This window comes from Marmota marmota, unplaced genomic scaffold, assembly GCF_001458135.2.
Source record: "Marmota marmota marmota unplaced genomic scaffold, marMar, whole genome shotgun sequence".
NCBI lineage: Eukaryota > Metazoa > Chordata > Mammalia > Rodentia > Sciuridae > Marmota > Marmota marmota.
The window spans coordinates 309149-326107 of NW_026000051.1; the positions used below are offsets into that span (position 1 = coordinate 309149).

Below are 16959 nucleotides of genomic sequence, written 5' to 3' on the forward strand. Positions count from 1 at the left end.
CAATTCCAGGGCAGTCCTGGGCGGGGGTGGGGTGGGGAGGGGGCGCTCGTTCCTGCAGGTCGGGGGCACCGAGGGTTTCTATGGTGCCATAAAAGAGAAATACTGATGGCCACGGAAGGAGCCATGCAGAGGGGTCATGAGCTGGCTTCCCTTCCCTTAGCGTCTGGGCTTATTATCCTCATTTCTCTTTCCAGCTCTGACCTTCGTCCAAAGTGGCCATCGATCCAATGCCCCATTCACCCCGAGGGTGCTGCTGTTGGGGCCCATGGGCAGCGGGAAGAGGCTGCAGGCTGGCCTCCTGGCCCAAAAATATGGCCTTGTCAACGGTGAGTGCCCAGAAGCAGCACTGCTTCTAGAGCCTTCTTTGCCTTCTGCCCCCCAAGCTTCCTCATTTTACGGGCTGGTGGAGGGCAAGAAGAATCCATATCAATTTTCTTTCTTGCTCTCTGCTCTGAACAATTTCCAGTTAGTCCATCTTTATAGGTATAAGATTTTTCCTCCTGAAGAATATTGCCATAAAGACATCAACCAGCAAAAACGTGTCCGCAGCCCAAAGAGCCGGAACGTTTCCAGTCATCATTCTGTCTCCCTGGGCTGCTGGCTGGCGTCTCTGCCGCCCAGGAGCTCTCCTGCAGCCCTGCGGCTGGCTCACCGGGAGCCTCGGCTCCTAATAGGCATCTGCTGCTGATTTATTTGCTCCGTCTCCTCCGCTCCCCCAACCCAGGTCAGCGTGTTTACAGGCAAACAATTTCTGAACCAGAGGAAGACTTCTCGCTCTGCACAGTTTCAATAAATATTTTACCAGGAGGAGAGAAAATATTGAAATCAGCTCTCCAGGTCTTTGCCGAGGTGGTCCCAGGCGGTCTTGGAATGGCGGCCTGTGTTCAGGAGGATCAAGGGCTGGGAAGGAGGAGGCGAGTGTAGGAAGTGCAGTGAGGGGCGGAGGGAGGGAGACGAGGCGCCACCCCCATGCTGCACAGCCAGCCTGCATTACCTCTGCTTTATGTACCAGGAGAACACGGGACCTGCACCCCAGATTTATAAATATGTATATGCACACCCCCAAATTATACATCCACACCATACAAATCTATAGAGAGAATACATACACATGCACAAATATATTCATTCATATAGCACCCAAAAGAATCACAGTTGGAATAAAAATGCTTTTCAATTAGGTTTGCTCCAACTTGAAATTCCAGACCCTCAGGGACTAGCCAGGAATCAAGGACAAAAGTCACACCTGTAAAATCAAGAGGGAGAACTGAACAGTTACTCTGCAGATTTGGTTAGTGTGGAAAACACTTTAGGATAATGTGTACATTCTCTGCATCCACTTTTTTTTTTTTTTTTTTTTACCCNTCCTTCTCCTTCTTCTTCTTCTTCTTTTTTTTTTTTTTTTTTTACCAGGGATTGAACTCAGGAGGCCTAACCGCTGAGCAACATCTCAGCCCTTTTTATTTTTTTGTTTTGAGACATGGTGTCTTTAAGTTGCTTAGGGCCTCCCTAAGTTGCTGAGGCTGGTTTTGAATTTGTGATCCTCCTGCCTCAGCCTCCTGAGTTGCTGGGATTGTAGGCAAATGCCACGGCACCCAGCTGCATTTACCTTTTCTTGGAAAAATGGAATTATTCAAATCACTCCTTCTTTCAATTTGATATATCAAGAGTATTCCAAGATGAAGTCTGTGGCAGTGGGTGGGGATGGCTGGGGACAGGCAGGAACGGGAGCGTGGCGGTGGTTGAGGATGAGCGGCAGGCTACCTGTGGCCGCACCCACGTGCTCCTCCAAGTGTCTGCACTCTTTGCTGTGTGGAAGGACACAAGGCCCTTCGTGGCAGAGCGGGGGCGGACCTGAGAACAACAGAGCACCTTATCAGCACCCGGCTCTCTCTGAGTAATCGGCTCTTGCTGCGCTTCCCCTATGCAGTTACTCTCGTTCAGGAATTTTTTAAAATCTAAATTTGCTTTCAGCGCAGCAGTTGTGAAGAGATGATATTACCTGCCTAGATTTTTCCAAAAATGAAAATAGAAAATGCTCGTGAAGCTTTGTAGTGAGGGTCCCTCATGGGACTCTAGGTCATGGAGCATTTGAAAACTAATTCAGAAAGTTCGCTTTCCCCAAAGGTGTTCTTGATAAATGGGGGACATCAGAAGACCCAAGGAGCCAGTTGAAGGGACCTCAGGTACAAAGAGGCAGCACCAAGCTGTTCAGGGCTCTCCACAGAAGCCTGGGGAACCAGGGCTCTGGGCACTGTCTGCTCCTCTGGGGCCACTTGGTGTGGTCCTGATCTCCACGTTGAGGAAGCCCTAAGTCAGAGGAGCCCACCTCCAAACACGCAAGCCGCCCAGCATTGAGCCCGCCACACTTGTCGAAAGACCCCCTTTTATAAGAGGTGGGAATACAAGTGCGAACAACTTTTTGAAAGGAAAAAGTCACTCCTGACTGAGATGCTCACTGTGCAGATCTGCCAACTTGGTGACTCACGCCTAGGGTTGGATTCCACTGAAGTGCTCCCCGCACGGACCCTCACACCCTGCGAAAAGCAACCGCCAAGTGATAAAACATCTTGCTGGAAGAGGGGGCGGAAGGCAGTTCACTCAGCCCTGTCAAAAAACACAAAGCACGTTGGCCTAGGCACATGCAAAATCTGAAGAAGCCTCCACCCGGGGACGGGTTGTCTCCGTGGAGTGGTGTATCGCAATGTGGATCTGCTTGTTTTTATAACAAGCAGAATTCTCTAATCAAAATCAACCATGAGGGATTCACTGGACTATTATTAATAGCACCCATGGGGCATCTACTGAATGCCACGCACCTTATTGGATACGTGGAGAGGACCGGTGTGGAGGAAGAAGAGCTGGAGTGTGCGGGGAGACCAGGCGGGCAGGCCCAGCGAGGCTGGACAAGGCCCCCACTGCAGGCCCAGCCCGGCCTGCCAGCGCCTACTCCTTCGCATCCCCCACTGTGGCCCTCCAAAGCCCTCATCAAAGCCCACCGCAGGAAGACAATTGCCTTCGTCGAACATCTTGACCCCGGATACGACCCTTTTTTTCTTTCTTGGCTTCAAGTCTGTTTTAGTCGGTTTTTTGTTTTGTTCTGTTTTTTTGCTGCTATGACTAAAAGGTCGACAAGAACAACTTTAGAGGAGGCAAGTTTCTTTGGGAGCTCATGGTTTCAGAGGTCTCCGTCCATAGAAGGTGGCTCGGTTCCTTGGGCTCGGAGTGAGGCCGAACATCAGGGCTGAAGAGTGTGGCAAGGGGAGCAGAGGGAGCCTCCATCCTCAGACTCAGAATGCATACCAACGGCGCCCTGAGGCCCCCAGCCACACCCCGCCCCATTCAGTTACCACCAGGTCATGCCCGCGGGGTCGATTCACTGATTGGCTAAGCCCTCACAGCCCTCATCTCCCCTCTGAACCTTCTCACATCGTCTCACGCGGGAGCTTTTAGGGACACATCACACCCACACCATGACAGAGTCCCTAGGAGAGGGGACACTGCTCCAGGACTGTCTTGACAGGGTGAGCTTGAGTGAGATGGCCAGGGGCAGGGCCTCTGTCACTCTTCCCTCACTGGGCAGCTGCGGTCACAGAGTCCCGCTGAACACCACTCCGCTTCGTCCCACTTGGGGGCGCTTTGTTTTCATTATCGTTCAGTTAAAAATATTTTCTAGGCTGGGGCTGTGGCTCAGTGGCAGAGCACTTGCCTGGCATGTGTGAGGCACAGGGTTCCATCCTCAGCACCACATAAAAATTAAAAAATATATTTAAAAAGGCATGCTGTCCATCTACAACTGCAAAGAAAACTTGAAAAAAAAGTATATTTTTAAGCTGGGCAAACACCTGTAATCCCAATGACTCAGGAGGCTGAGGCAGGTCCAAGGCTAGCCTGGGCAACGTGCAAGGCCCTAAGCACTTTAGGGAGACCTGTCTCAAAAATTTAAAAAAATAAATAAAAGGGACTGGGGATGGGGCTCAAAGGGAGAATGCCTCCAGGATCAATCCCTGGCGCGCGCACACACACACACACACACACACACCACAAAAAACACAGACAAAAAGCTTTCTAATTTCCCTTGTGGTTTCTTTTTGGCACCTGTATTTTATTTAGAAGTGCACCACTTAGTTTCCAAATATTTGGAGATTTTTTTTCCAGATTATTTTTTCTTACTTATTTCTAATTCTATTGCTGACTAACTTTGTTGCTTTAAAGTTTTTGATACTTTTTATGGCCCAGCATATGGTGTGCACTGGTGAATCCCATGTGCACTAGAAAAGAGCACGGATCCTGAAGCTGTTGGCTGTAATGCTCAGTAAATGTCAGTCGGGATGAGGTTTTTGACAGCGCTGTTCAAACCTTCCAGGTCCTGAATGACTTCTCCAGACTTATGATTTCAGTGACTGGAAGAGAGGGGTTAAAATCTCCAATTCTAATTGTGGATTTGTCTATTTTCTTCCAGTGTCTGCTCCATGTAGTTTTTTCAGTGCATATGCATTAAGTCTTGTTATGTCTTCTTGATGAAATGACCCTTCTATTGCTGGGCCATATCCTCTACCTCTCTATTAATCTTCATATTTTTAGAGTCCACTTGGTCTGACACGTGGCCGTCTCACCTTGTGATCAGTGTCCGTGTGGTTTATCTTCTATTCCTTTTCTTTAAAGCTATCTGTATCGTAACGTTTTAAATATGGGCCTCATAGACAACACATACTGGGGATTTGCTATTTTTAAAAATCCGAGCGGGCATTCCCTGTCTTGTAGCTGGAGAGTTCAGTGCATTTCTCAGCCGTCTCACAGGGGGCTGCACTCCCCACCCTGGTTTCCGTTTTCTCTCTGGGTTGTCTGCTCCCCCTCTCCTCTCCTGCTCTCTTTGGATTAACCAGCTAGCTGTAGTGATCCATTTCATCTGTGCGGTTGCTCTCTTAGGAGTGTCTCTCTGCTTTCCTTGGTGGTTGCTCTAGAGATTGAATGTGTGCCCTTGACTTGTCACGGTCCTGGGGTGACCCTTGCACCTCTTCACCATGGCACATCCCCGTGGCACTGCGTTCCACCAAGAGGGAGCGGTCCTTCGTGCTGCTGTGTAAACTCCACAATGTATCATAACTCTTTTTCTTTTAAAAGCCATTTGTGTTGAAGTGAAGAAATAAGAGGGAAGACTGTGTCCTGCCTATTAACACTCTTCCTTCCTTGGTGTAGATCCAGGCTTCCATCGGGTATCATTTTCTCTCAGCCTAAAGAACTTCCTTTAATATTTCTTTTAGTCAAAGTCTGCTGGTGACAAATCCTCTCAGCTTCCGTGTGTCTGCAGATGTCGTTGTTGTACCTGCACTTTGCAAAGATCTGTGTTGACAGGTTTCTCCCCCTTAGCACTTTGGAAATGTCATCCATTGTCTTCGGGCTTGCACTGCCTCTGATGAGGACTCCACGGCAGCTTCTCTCATCTTTGTTTCTCTGTATATGAAGCGTCTTTCCTCCCGCTCTGGCTGCTTTTAGGGTTTTCTCTTTCTTTTTAGCTTTCAGCAATTTGACTCCGGTGCATCAAAGCGTGGCTTCCTTTGTGCTGATCCTGCTTAGTCTCAAAGACTCTTGGATGTGTGGCCACTGTGGGTCATCAGGTTCTCCTCTGTCATCCCTCACATGCCCCACCCCTCTCTTCTGGGACTCGGGTGGCCAGGAAGTTAGACTGTTCCTCTGCCCCAGACCTTCCTCCCCATCTCCGCTCAGTTTCTAATTCCTCCATTGCATGTTTTCCTGCCTCTAGATCCGCTGCAGCTCATCTGGCGATTCCTTTCATGTAAGATTTTGTATTTTCCAGTTCCAGAATTTCCATCGGGTTCTATTTTTGTGGTTTTTATTTGTTTGCTGAGATTCCCCATCTGCTCACTCATTTTAACTACCTTTTCCTTTAAAGTTTTAGCTATATTTATAATTACTGTTTTAAAGACTTGGTGTACCAATTCTTTTTTCTTTTTTTTTGGTACAAGGGATTGAACTCAAGCGTGCTTAAATACTGAACCAAATCCCCAGCTCTTAAATTCTTTTTTTTTAATTTTGAGACGACTCAATAAATTTCTAAGGGCCTCACCAAATTGCCGAGGCTGCCTTTGGACTTGCGATCTTCCTGCCTCACCTTCCCAAGCTGGGCTTAGCTGGGTGCACCAGGTCTGATCTCCACCATCCCTCGCTCGGGTTCTATGGCCTTTATGCTGTCCTTGAAGAGGCTTGCCTTTTTCTGATTTTCTGTATGTCAAGCAGTTTTTGTTTATATGCTGGACATTGTGGTGCTTGTGTGGCTGACGGTCTGGATCGTGTGCTTCTGCTTGAAAAATTTGAGTTTAAAAGAATTGAGTTCTGGGGGCTGGGGCTGGGGCTCAGTGGCAGAGCACTTGCCTAATATGTATGAGGCACTGGGCTGGATTCTCAGCTCCACATATAAATAAATAAAACCAAGATCCATCAACAACTAAAAATAAATAAATAAATAAGAATTGAGTTCTAACAGGCAGCTAATTTACTGGAGAATCAACTTGATTTTGAGACTTTTTAAAAAAATCACTTTGTAGTTGCAGACGGACAGCTTGCCTTTACTCGTTTCATCATATGCTGGGAACCCGACCAGTGCCTCCCACGTGCAGGCAACTGCTCTGCCGCTGAGCTACAGCCTCAGCCCCTCATTTTCAGGCTGTTTAAACGAGGTATCCCAGAGTTCTTACCATAGGGCTAGGGCACCTTTACACCTCAGTGTGACCTTTCTGGGGTCTCCGCTGAGTTTCTGGGGTCTTCAGCAGGACTCCCTCTGGCTGCAGCGCCGGCATCCCCAGCACTGTGAATTGCATTCCCTTTTCAGCTTCCCCATAGCTTTCCTTTCCCAGGCCCTGAGGAGGCTCCCTCTGCACCTGTGCAGCTCTGTATTGACCAAAGATTCGACGAGCTCCATGCAGATTCTGGGACCTCCGTGCCAGCTCCCCCTCTCCACTAGCTTGTTGCTCAGATTCCAGCTCTGGATCCCGACCTCCAGGCTGTCTCCTCCACCCAGCGACACTGCTGCTCGGTCTGTGCCCGCTTCTGTGCTGGTTTGAGACGTGCCCACGGATGGAATCCAGGGTGACTGTGGGGCTCATGTTGGGTGTCTCCCCTCTCAAGGTCACGGCCCGTGCCGTCCAAGGCTGGAAAGAGTGGCTTCACGTATTTTTCTCAGTTTCGAGCTTTCTAGGAGAAGAGTAAAAACCGCCCCTGCTGCTCCTTCGTGGCCAGAGCCCGAGGCCTCTCCATCTCGTCCAGGACGCATCCCCCTTTTGCACTTCCTGGCTCTCTCCCGGAAACAGCTTCCTTCGCTTATCACAGCCTCAGGCTGTTGAGAGAAGGAATAAGACAAAGCAAACTTGGCCGCGGGAAACACTCCCATCAGCCCTTGTTGTCTCTGCTGGTGAAACTGCCCACCACTCAGGACAAAATTCCTGCTGTCCTTTGCATAGGCAGTTAAGCACGTCATTGTTAAGGACTAAATCTTTATAATGGTCCTTGTCACAAACCTCATGTCATCCTGCTAATTTTAGGATGGTTTCTGGTTTCTTTAGTAGAAGCAGAAAACTCCTCCAAGCCAAGGTTGTGCAGTCAGCGACTCCGTGAAGACACAGCCTGAGTCTTGTGCTCTGGCTGTTGAGGGCTTTCCTAGTCCAGGACGTGGGAGGCGGTGTGTATTCACCCGGCACCGGTGGCCCAGCCTCTCCCTCATGCCAGCCATGGCCCAGGCTTGGGGACACGGTGGAGCATGATGGAAAAGACCCCTGCTGCCGTGGGATGCGTCCAGGGCGGACCGTGCAGCAGGGCGCTCACTCCAGTGTGGCCTTTTAAAGTAGCTGAGCCCACTGGCATATCAGTTGGCCACCTGTTGTGTACCCACCATTCCTGGAACACCTTTCAGAGCAGAAGGTCTGTGGAGACGCCCTCCCTGCCCTCCCTGTGCGGTGGTGTCAGGGAGGAGCCTTTCCCCACACCAACGTTCATCCTCCCCGGCGACCCAGAGAGCTGCGCACTCTGTTCAGTCATTCCAGTGCTGCCCGGCCTCTCAGGGACCTCCTTGTCAGTGTCATCCCACGTTGCCTACAGTTTTTAAAATGTGTGTTTAAAACCTAATTTTATGTAATCATCCTTGTATGTGTCGTGAGGATGGGACCCAGGGCCTCACACCAGCCCTGCCCCGAGGTCCCCTTTCTCCATCTTCCCTCTATTCAAGGTCTGACGGGTGTCTTTCTGCTCCTCTCTCCATCAGTGTGCTGCGGGCAGCTGCTGAAAGAGGCGGTGGCAGACAAGTCAAAAATTGGCGAGCTCATCTGGTCCTTCTTGGAGAAGAAGGTGACAGGTAGGCCAGGCTTCCCCTACCTGCCACCACCTGAGGCTTCAGAGGACGCGCTCTGGGTTCAGTGCTTGAGCACCAGGGCTCAAGGTCGGGGAAAACAACTGGGCCTTCACGTAGGCAAAGGCCCGGGCCAGTTCCTCAGTGAGGTGTTTGTGGCTACAGTGGGTCATCACTGGTGTCTAGAAGGTTCTTGCTTCTCAAAGCGGTGACATGGAGTGCTGCAAGGAGCTGCAGAGCTCCCGGGTCCTCCACTGCATGGCGAGCGGCGATGGGCCGCCAGAGGCAGGAGGTGCAGAGGGCTCTGTAGATGTGAGGACAGGCCAGCCCAGGGTGGACAGGCCACTAGTCCTCAGGGGTTTAGTGGGGGAGCAGGACTGGATAATCTTTCCAGATCCCCCCTGTCATCTGTAGTCTGAAAGCACTCTGAGTCTGACCCCTAGGAAGGACATCATTCTAGCTCAGCTTCCTGAGGCCACAGAGGAGCACAGAGAGGGCCTGAGCTGCTGAGGACACACAGTCTGCTCATGGCCAGATTTTGAGAAACTCTGCATCTCTTCCCTGGACAGTGCATTCTCCACACACCCACGTGTCTCTTGCACAAGTGCTGTGGTGCCTCCACTCAGTCGTGCAAGTTTACATATCACATCTGACATGACCGTGTGGTTGTCATGAAGAAGATCAACCCCAAACCTGTGGACACACCCCAAATCCCAGCCACTGGGAAGCCTGAGGCAGGAGGATCACAGCTTCAAGGCCAGCCTGGGCGATGTATCTGAGACCCGATCACAAAATAGAATTTAGAAAAGAGCTGGGATGCTGCTCAGTGGTGGAGCTCCTGACAGCATGACAAGGCTCTGGGTCCAACCCCCAGTACCGAGGAAAGAAGGAGGAGAAGAGAAGGCAAGGGGGAGAATCGACGCCCGTGAAGCTGCCATCCTAGCAGGCAACGGCCGTCACCTGGGCCACTGGCCAGCAAGGTTCTTCTTGCTGCCACTTTCTGGGTAGAGTGATTAATGAGGCAGCGGCTGCCTGCTCCCAGCCGTCGGCTGAGAGTGCCTGTGGGAGGCATCCTGCCCTGGCTGTCCCCAGGGGTCCTGGTCCCCAGGGTGAAGTTCAAGTGAGCAGAGAGAGATCCACGGGACCCCTGGATCTGTGCAGGGGTAGGTCAGAGGGGGCCTGTTCCAAAGTCACCGAGGGACACCCAGAATGACGCGGAGGTGAGAGGGCCAGGCAGCGAGGGAACCAGTCGGGTGTCGGTGCTTCCTAGTCTGGTTCGGTTCCAGTGCTGCCCCCACAGCTGTGTGGCCCCAAGAAACCACCCCGCCCTCTGGAGCCCCAGCTCCCCTGTGAGATGGAGGGGGGATCCCGTGACACCAGCTGGAATGTGTGGGCCCCGCGGGGTGCCACAGGGAAAGCGGCAGGACACTCGTGATGAAGGCAGCGTGGCTCCTCTCAGCAGGTCACAGGTCGGGACTTGCCCCTGGTTATCTCAGGATGGATGGATGGGTTGGGTCCACGGTTGTGCCCAGGGACAATGGGGCATGTAACCCGGCCCTGATGTCCCCGCCTGCAGTGGCACACGCCTGCTCCCTTCCTTTCCAGGCGTTGGTCCTTACAGTTCTGGTGTCCTTGTCCTGGGTTCCTTCCTGAGGCTCCAGGGAAGAGTGTTTCCGCTTCGTCCAGGTCCTAGAGGCCCTGCATCCGGGCTCCTGCCCTCTCTTCTACCTGAAAGCCAGCAGGGTGCTCCTCTTGTCACACCCCTCTGGCTCACGCCTCCCTCCCTCCCTCTTGTGAGGACCCCACCCAAACAGTCCAGGGTAACTTCCTGTCTCAGAGGACTTGATCACATCCCCCGACAGGCCCTGTATCCACAGGTACCAGGGGCTTTGGCTGGGGAGCATTATTCTGCCCACTGTAGCTAATCACCGCCATCTGTTAAGTGCCAAAATTTTTTTTTTTGTTATTGTTGTTTGGTTTTGGGTTTTCGGGGTGATGGGGAGGGAACCCAGGGCCTTGAATATGCCAGGCACATGCTCACCACTGAGCTACAGCCCCAGCCCCCAAACTTATTTTTTTCTAATTGTGGCCTCTTGGTTACTGGTGGTATTGGTAAGGTTGAACACCTTCTGATGAGACAGTCAGTGTAGATTCCATCTCTTGTGCATTGCCCTTCTGTAGCCTGGCCCTATTGATCTATATTTGTCTTCACTTGCTCCTTCTTTCTTTCAGTGTTTGGGATACAAATGCAAGGCCTCAGGCTTCCTAGGCAAGTGCTCTACCACTGGTCAATTCCTTAGCCACTATTTTTCAATTAAGCTATTCTTTGTTGTAATTGGTTTGTAGATGCTCTTTGCATATTAGTGTTGTTCAAATTTTCCATTAACTTATGTATATCCACGTAATATTTTATTTATATATTTTAAGTCAATCATGAGATTGTACAGTTTTACTGATTGTTGGGGATGGTGATATGTCACAGCCTTTAGCTCTCAGATGTCCTGGAGTATTGCAGTTCCCAAGGAGGTCATATTAGCATATTGATTTGATTCTTTTTGAGGTCACGAGCACTTGACCTTCTAGTTTTCTTCATCCATGCTCATCACCATCTGACCGGGTAACCTTATTGCCTTTTGCCTCCCAGGGCACTGGGCACCTGCGATGGCACAGCCTAATGGACCGTCAGGTATGGGCACCGCAGCATTCACTTACCCAACTGGCATCTGCGAGGTGAATGGGAACAATTGCTAGTTCTTCCCTCTATAGGAACAGGAGTGAGTTTCCTTGAGCCCATCTGTGCCTTAGGCACCATGGCTTATCTCACCCACCACCAGTAACAAACCCGGGAGTCCCCGTGGAGATCAGGTGCAGACGGTTTTGGTTTGTTTGGGTTTTTCTTTTTTGGTGACTACCAAGGACACTGAGTGCACTGTCACATTTCCCATGAGGTTGGAGAGACCTGGATAGCTTCCATCTTCAATGTTTTGTGCTTTTTTTCTTCCACGGCTTTGTGTTTGTTTAGACTATGTAGCTCTATACTTTTGCTCTCCCTACAAAATTAAAGACACAACAACAACCAGTATCATATCTTCCTAACAGAAGCAATAAATCCTGTCATCTCGCTAATCCTGATCTTGCAGGATAACAAAGAATGCATTTACATTCATAACCACTAACAGGGTCTCATTAGTGGGTTGTGGAGACGCTGCAAAGAAAACCAGAGCTCTCGGCTGGCCAGGAGGAGCCCGGCACCACCCAGGCTTGGCAGGGACCACCCAGCAAAGGAAGAGATTCTCCATAGAAATTGGGTTTGTAGAGAAGATCCCACTGAACACGGAATCTACCCACCAACCACAGCCTTGCTTTTTGCTGAGTAACTGCTGTTGGTGGTCCGGTGGAGGCTGCCCCGCTTCCTAGAGTATCAATGACATCTGTGACTCAGGGTCCCCAGTCCCTGGGTGCACCTGCTCAGGTTTTGGGTGGTGAATAGCCTTGTCCCTTCTCCTAACCTTGTGTTCTGAGCTCATGAGGACATAGTCCCTGGAGCATCAGGTGTGCCACAGGCTGGGACTCTTGCATGGAGATGTGGCTGGCATCTGAGGCCATGGCTGGGCTTCCAACATCCCCTCCAAGGCCAGGTCTGAGGAGAGCTACCCACTGCATGGCCACATACTGGTGGGAACAGGGAGATGGCCCCCAGAGCGGGCTCGGGAAGATTGCTGACTGAGTGGAGGCAGAATTGGAAGGGGGTGGTCCCCCGACTCCAGGATAGAAGGTCCCTCCAGAGCACCCAAGGACAGTGGTTGGTGCACCTTCTAGACTGCAGAACTCTTGGAAGAGGGAGGCTATGGCTGTTTGCCTATCTTCTTTGGGGGTCCACAGAGGCACCTCTGATTTCTCTCTCCTGAATCCCAGGTGCAGTTTGGGTGCCCATGGCACTGGTGACATTCCTGGGAGCCTGGGGGAGCAGCCAGACACCTCCTTAAGGCTGTCTACATGGTGCAGGGAGCATGGCTGGTGGAGAAGGGTATGATAAGGACAGAGAGACCTCAGGCAGAGGGCTGACACACGTCACCACCTGAGCAGACCCAGGCCAGACAATGTGGCGCTTCCTGGAGACAAGCCTTTTGCTCCTCTGGGTATTAGGCGTCCTCTGTGGGGACTCTGCTTGCCCATCAGCTGGGCTGCTGGCCTCCTGGTCACTTGTCACAATGGTGGAGTCCCTGGAGTGACAGGCTCCCGCCCCAGCCACCCACTTGGAGCTGTGTGGCCCGGAGGTGCTGTTCTGTTCCTGTTGTGCACCTGCTGCGCAGGCGGCCTCCTCACCCTGCTGCTCCACGGGATAGATCCGAGCCTCCTTCCCCTGTGAGCCTCCTCCTCCTATTCCCCCACCAGGCCTCTGATGCTGAGTCCCAGCTGCGACCTCTACAGACTTGGTTATGTTCTTTTTTGTCCTCGCGAGTGCTGCCAACACCTCCTTCTTTGGAATCAGCAACAGAATTAATAACTGTGCTGTTTTCCCTTCTTTCCCCATTTTCTGGGCAATGGACTCTAGGGCCCCAGCTCTTGGTGATGGTGCCGTGGACAGAGGGATGGGGAGATGCTTATTCTGTGCCCTGGACTTTGAAATATATAGGTCTGACCTTCTAAACTCATTTTGACTCGAGCTGCAGAACAGAACAAATTTATTCCCCAGGGTTCTGCGCGGCCTTCTTTAAGCAGCCACTGCAGCACCATGGACGGGGGTTGGTCTGCGAAGGACAGCAGGGTTGAGCTTGAATCATGCAGCCTTCCTCACCGGAAAGCTCCTGTCACTTGTACCTGGTAAGACATGAGTCAAAGCGATTTGGGGCTTTTGGAAAAACAAGTCCTCAGCCGTTTCTCTATCAACTGAACTGAGGCTGTTGGCCCTGATAGCCTGTGACCGTGTGTGCACCCGGGCTCTGGGCAGTCTCTTTCTCTCCAGAATCAAGCAGCGGAGCCACGAGGTCTCGGTAATCGTTCTGGTTCTCGCAGGTTGCTTGTTCTTTCTCCAGAGCTCGGCTGCCCAGGGATGGGATTAAAACCAGCCGGAGGCGATTCTTGTCTGTGCTGGTTTGAGTCTTTACTCTACGCATGAGAGATGCTCATCTTGATCCCCTCAATAGTGTGCTCAGAACATGGTGGAAGTGTCAGGACTCTGTCAGCCAAAACGTGACCCCTGCAGGGGGACTTTTGAGTGAGTTCTGGCTCTTCTCATCCCCCATCTCTCCTGGAGCAGAGGTGAGCCACTCGTTGCAGCCCCCACCAGCTCGCTGGTCAGGTAGCAGAGTGACTGACCAACAGTGCAGCAGGTAGGAAGGCCCAGACTCCTCCACACGCACCCATTCAGGTGTGAACACAGCCATTTAATTGGTGTAATAACTTTCCCCAAAGCAAAGGTCCTGGTGTGCAGAGAGAACGTGGAAGGCAGATCATTATGGAGCATTACCTGTGCCCCACCTGCACACCCCTCGATTTCCTAAACATTCCAGTCTGGAGAAGGTCCTTCATGGCCTAATAGAACCTGAGGAGAGGCGGAGGCCTGACTTGCGCTCTCTGGTAATGAGCTCTCGCCCTGGCAAACCCAGGCAGCGGAGCCCAGCTGGGGTGGTTACCAACCATCTCCAGAGCTCTTCCCTAGTCCAAGTCCCAGTGGCCCAGATCAGAGCCCAGCCCACGCGCTTCATTTTTTAGGGGAATTAATATTCTCGGCACTAAATGCACACTAAAGATCCGACAATAGGCCTGCTTTTCTCTTTTGTTAAAAACTTGCAAAGAGTTGCCGAGTTGAAAGACGAAGTAAATCTCCCCATCTGAGCAGAGTGGATGCTGTTTCTTGTTTGGAGCGGGGCAGCCTGGCGAGCTGCGAGCCGTCTTCCCGTGGAGGGGAGACCCTGGGGGACCTCTGCCCGCTGCCAGTGAGCCTTCCGCGTGGTGTTTGTAGGAGCTGAACACAGCGCATGCCTCTCTAAATAATTTACCAGTTGATTAATAGACTCACAAGGGTATAATTAGTGGCGGGAGAGACAGTGGGCACAGTAACCAGCACAGCGCTTGGGGGAACAGGAGCCTTTATTTTTTTGCAGAAACTTTCTAGGGTGCTGGGCGTTTGAAGATAAGTTGGGAAGAGCTCAGTGCCTCTTCCCTTTTGAAGTGGAAATAGGACAGTTTGAATCCGTCGAGTTTAATTTTTCACAAGCTTTAGGGGCCCCGCAGAGCAGCTCCCTTTTTATTATTGAAAAAAAACTCAACATTTTTCTTTCATTTTTCTACACACACACACACACACACACACACACACACACGCAGTCCAAGCAGTAAGTCATAAACATGCTGATTTACTTTTTTATTCAATGTGGGTTTCCCCACCTCGCCTCCCCCAGATGTGTGTTGGCATGTGCCCCCTCACGTCCCCCAGCCAGAGGCCCCCCTGGAGGGGGCCTGGAGGTTGATTAGCGGATGCCCCCTGTAATGTATGCACTTTCCAGGACCCTCACCTCGCTCTGACAATGCTTTTGAAGTAGCTTCTTTTTTCAAGTCAAACTTTTGACTTTTCCGCTGGGACTGCTACAAAGATTTCCTTATGGAAAATAGGTAGGAGTCTTTTCAGCCCGAGAGAAAGCTGCAGCCGAGCTAGCCAAACGGTGGTCGGAGGGTGTGAAAGTGCTGTTTGCATTCGGAGGACCCGAGGGCCTGTTAATGAGAGCGGTTCTGTGAAGGGGCCGGCCGACCCGGGGCCCCTGTGCACCCACAGGTTCGCACCCCATGGGAGTCGGTGTTTTTAACTAGTCCTTCATGGCCAAAGTGTGCGTCGCCTTTCCGCGCTATCTAAGTGGTGTTTTGCCGGAGGGGCAGTGCCTGGCACTGAAAGGTCAAGAGGCCTTCTGCTCAAAGCCTGGCCCGGCAGGAAAAGAGACAGTTTGGGCCTTGATTCATTTCTGCACCCATTCAAACAAATTCTCTCACCACCAAGAACAGGCCCCCGGGCTCAGGGCCAGGCCCAGCTCCGTACCATTTCTCATCCCCACGGGGCAGCCCCATGGCCTCTTGCTAGGCCAGTGCTCACCAAGTGCTTGCTGTGTGTCAGGGATCTGGTTTAAAACAAACAAAAATAAAACCCCACAGCTAAACCCAGACATTTCTGGGAAGTCCAAGGAGAGCCCAGAGGTGCAAGGTGCCCTCCTGCTCTGGCCAGAGCTTCCGAAAACATTTCCCTCTCCGCGGGCAGCCCTGTGGCCTCAGAGAAGAGCAAACCTCCAACGCACTCAGCTGTGAAATTGTCTCAGACAGGCCAGACCCTGGAGGCCCCGCCTGCTTCTCCGGGCAGGAGGTTCCTGGTGCAGCCAGGGCGGCCCAGCCAGAAGCCGTTTCCCTCTAGGGTGTCCTCCACTGACAGGGAGGACACTGCTTCTCTCTCCGAGGGCTGCAGATCCAGGTCAGGGACAGGAGTTTTACATGGGGTTTGTCACCTAGAAGCCAGCTCTGAGGTGTCCCTGTGCAAGGAATGAAGAGGGAAGGGAGCCCAGGGACCAGGGCCTGCAGCTTTGCACCTGCTCTGAGTGAGAAGGGCGAAGTGAAGGGCAGTGGGTGACAAGGGACACTGGGCAGGGAGAGGGTGTGGGAGGCGGGAGGTGGAGAAGAGCTTCCCAGAGTGTGAAGGAGGGAAGTGTCCATCCCCCTCCCTCTCTCCCAGGCTGTCCTGAGCATCAGGGTGGAAGGTGGGAGAGCTTCCTCCTGTGGCCCTGTCCCCATCTTGGCTGCTAGGACTCTGATTCCTCCCAGGCTGCCAATCATGGCTGGGTTACTGGGAGGCAAGAGGGACTTTGTTGGGGACCTCACACACCAGAGTCCCTCCATCACTGCTCATGCACAGCCTGTCTGGAGGACTCACTCCACAGGTGGGCGGGGCTGGGAGGGTGATCAGTCCCCAACACCCGCATGGCTCAGGGGGGAGCTCAGCCAACATTTGTGAATGAGTGAGTGACCATGTGACGGCTGATCTGGGTCCCTGTGGTGTGGACAGTGCCAGGCACTGTGCAGGTGAGACCCCCTTCAATCTTGAGGGAAGCGAGAGATGGGCTGCAGGGGACAGCGGGCAGCCTGACGGGCTTCTAGAGAGGCAGCGAGTGTCGGTCCAGTTGGCACTGGTTACTTATGGGTCTGGGCTCTAGAAGAACAAGGGCCATGGGGCCTCTGTCTGAGCCTCAGCTTCCACAGTGTCCTGGGGGCACTCAGACATCCACAGTCGTTTGTGGCTATGTGTGTGCCGTGGAAGCCCCGGGCACGGCCGCAGCCAGCGGGTATCGGCTGCTGTGATTGCCGTCGTCGTCAGCACAATAGTGGTGCCAAGGGGGTGGTAGCAAGTCCTGTTGGGCACGTGTATATTTCATATATGGGTTTTTTTTTTGTTGTTTTTTTTTTTTGGTCTCACTCTTCCTATGACTGCCACCGGCTTTGGGGGCCTGGTCCTGTGGTGCCCAGGAACTGGTGAAGCTCCAGTTTACCCCAACTCTGGAGCCCCAATGACTTACTGTAGTGCAATGAGCTAGCACAACTTAATGACATAAAATGGTGATTAG

At 52.1% G+C, this 16959-nt stretch overlaps 1 protein-coding gene across 4 annotated transcripts in view; it reads left to right on the forward strand.

Annotated features, from left to right (window-relative positions):
• Positions 1 to 16959, forward strand: part of Ak8 (adenylate kinase 8) — a 131386-nt gene that overhangs the window by 51888 nt on the left and 62539 nt on the right. For all 4 annotated transcript variants that reach the window (XM_048812820.1, XM_048812821.1, XM_048812824.1 and 1 more), the window contains 2 exons: positions 195 to 326; positions 8276 to 8365. In XM_048812820.1, coding sequence (XP_048668777.1) covers positions 195 to 326; positions 8276 to 8365 — 222 coding nt within the window. The remainder of the gene's footprint in view (positions 1 to 194; positions 327 to 8275; positions 8366 to 16959) is intronic.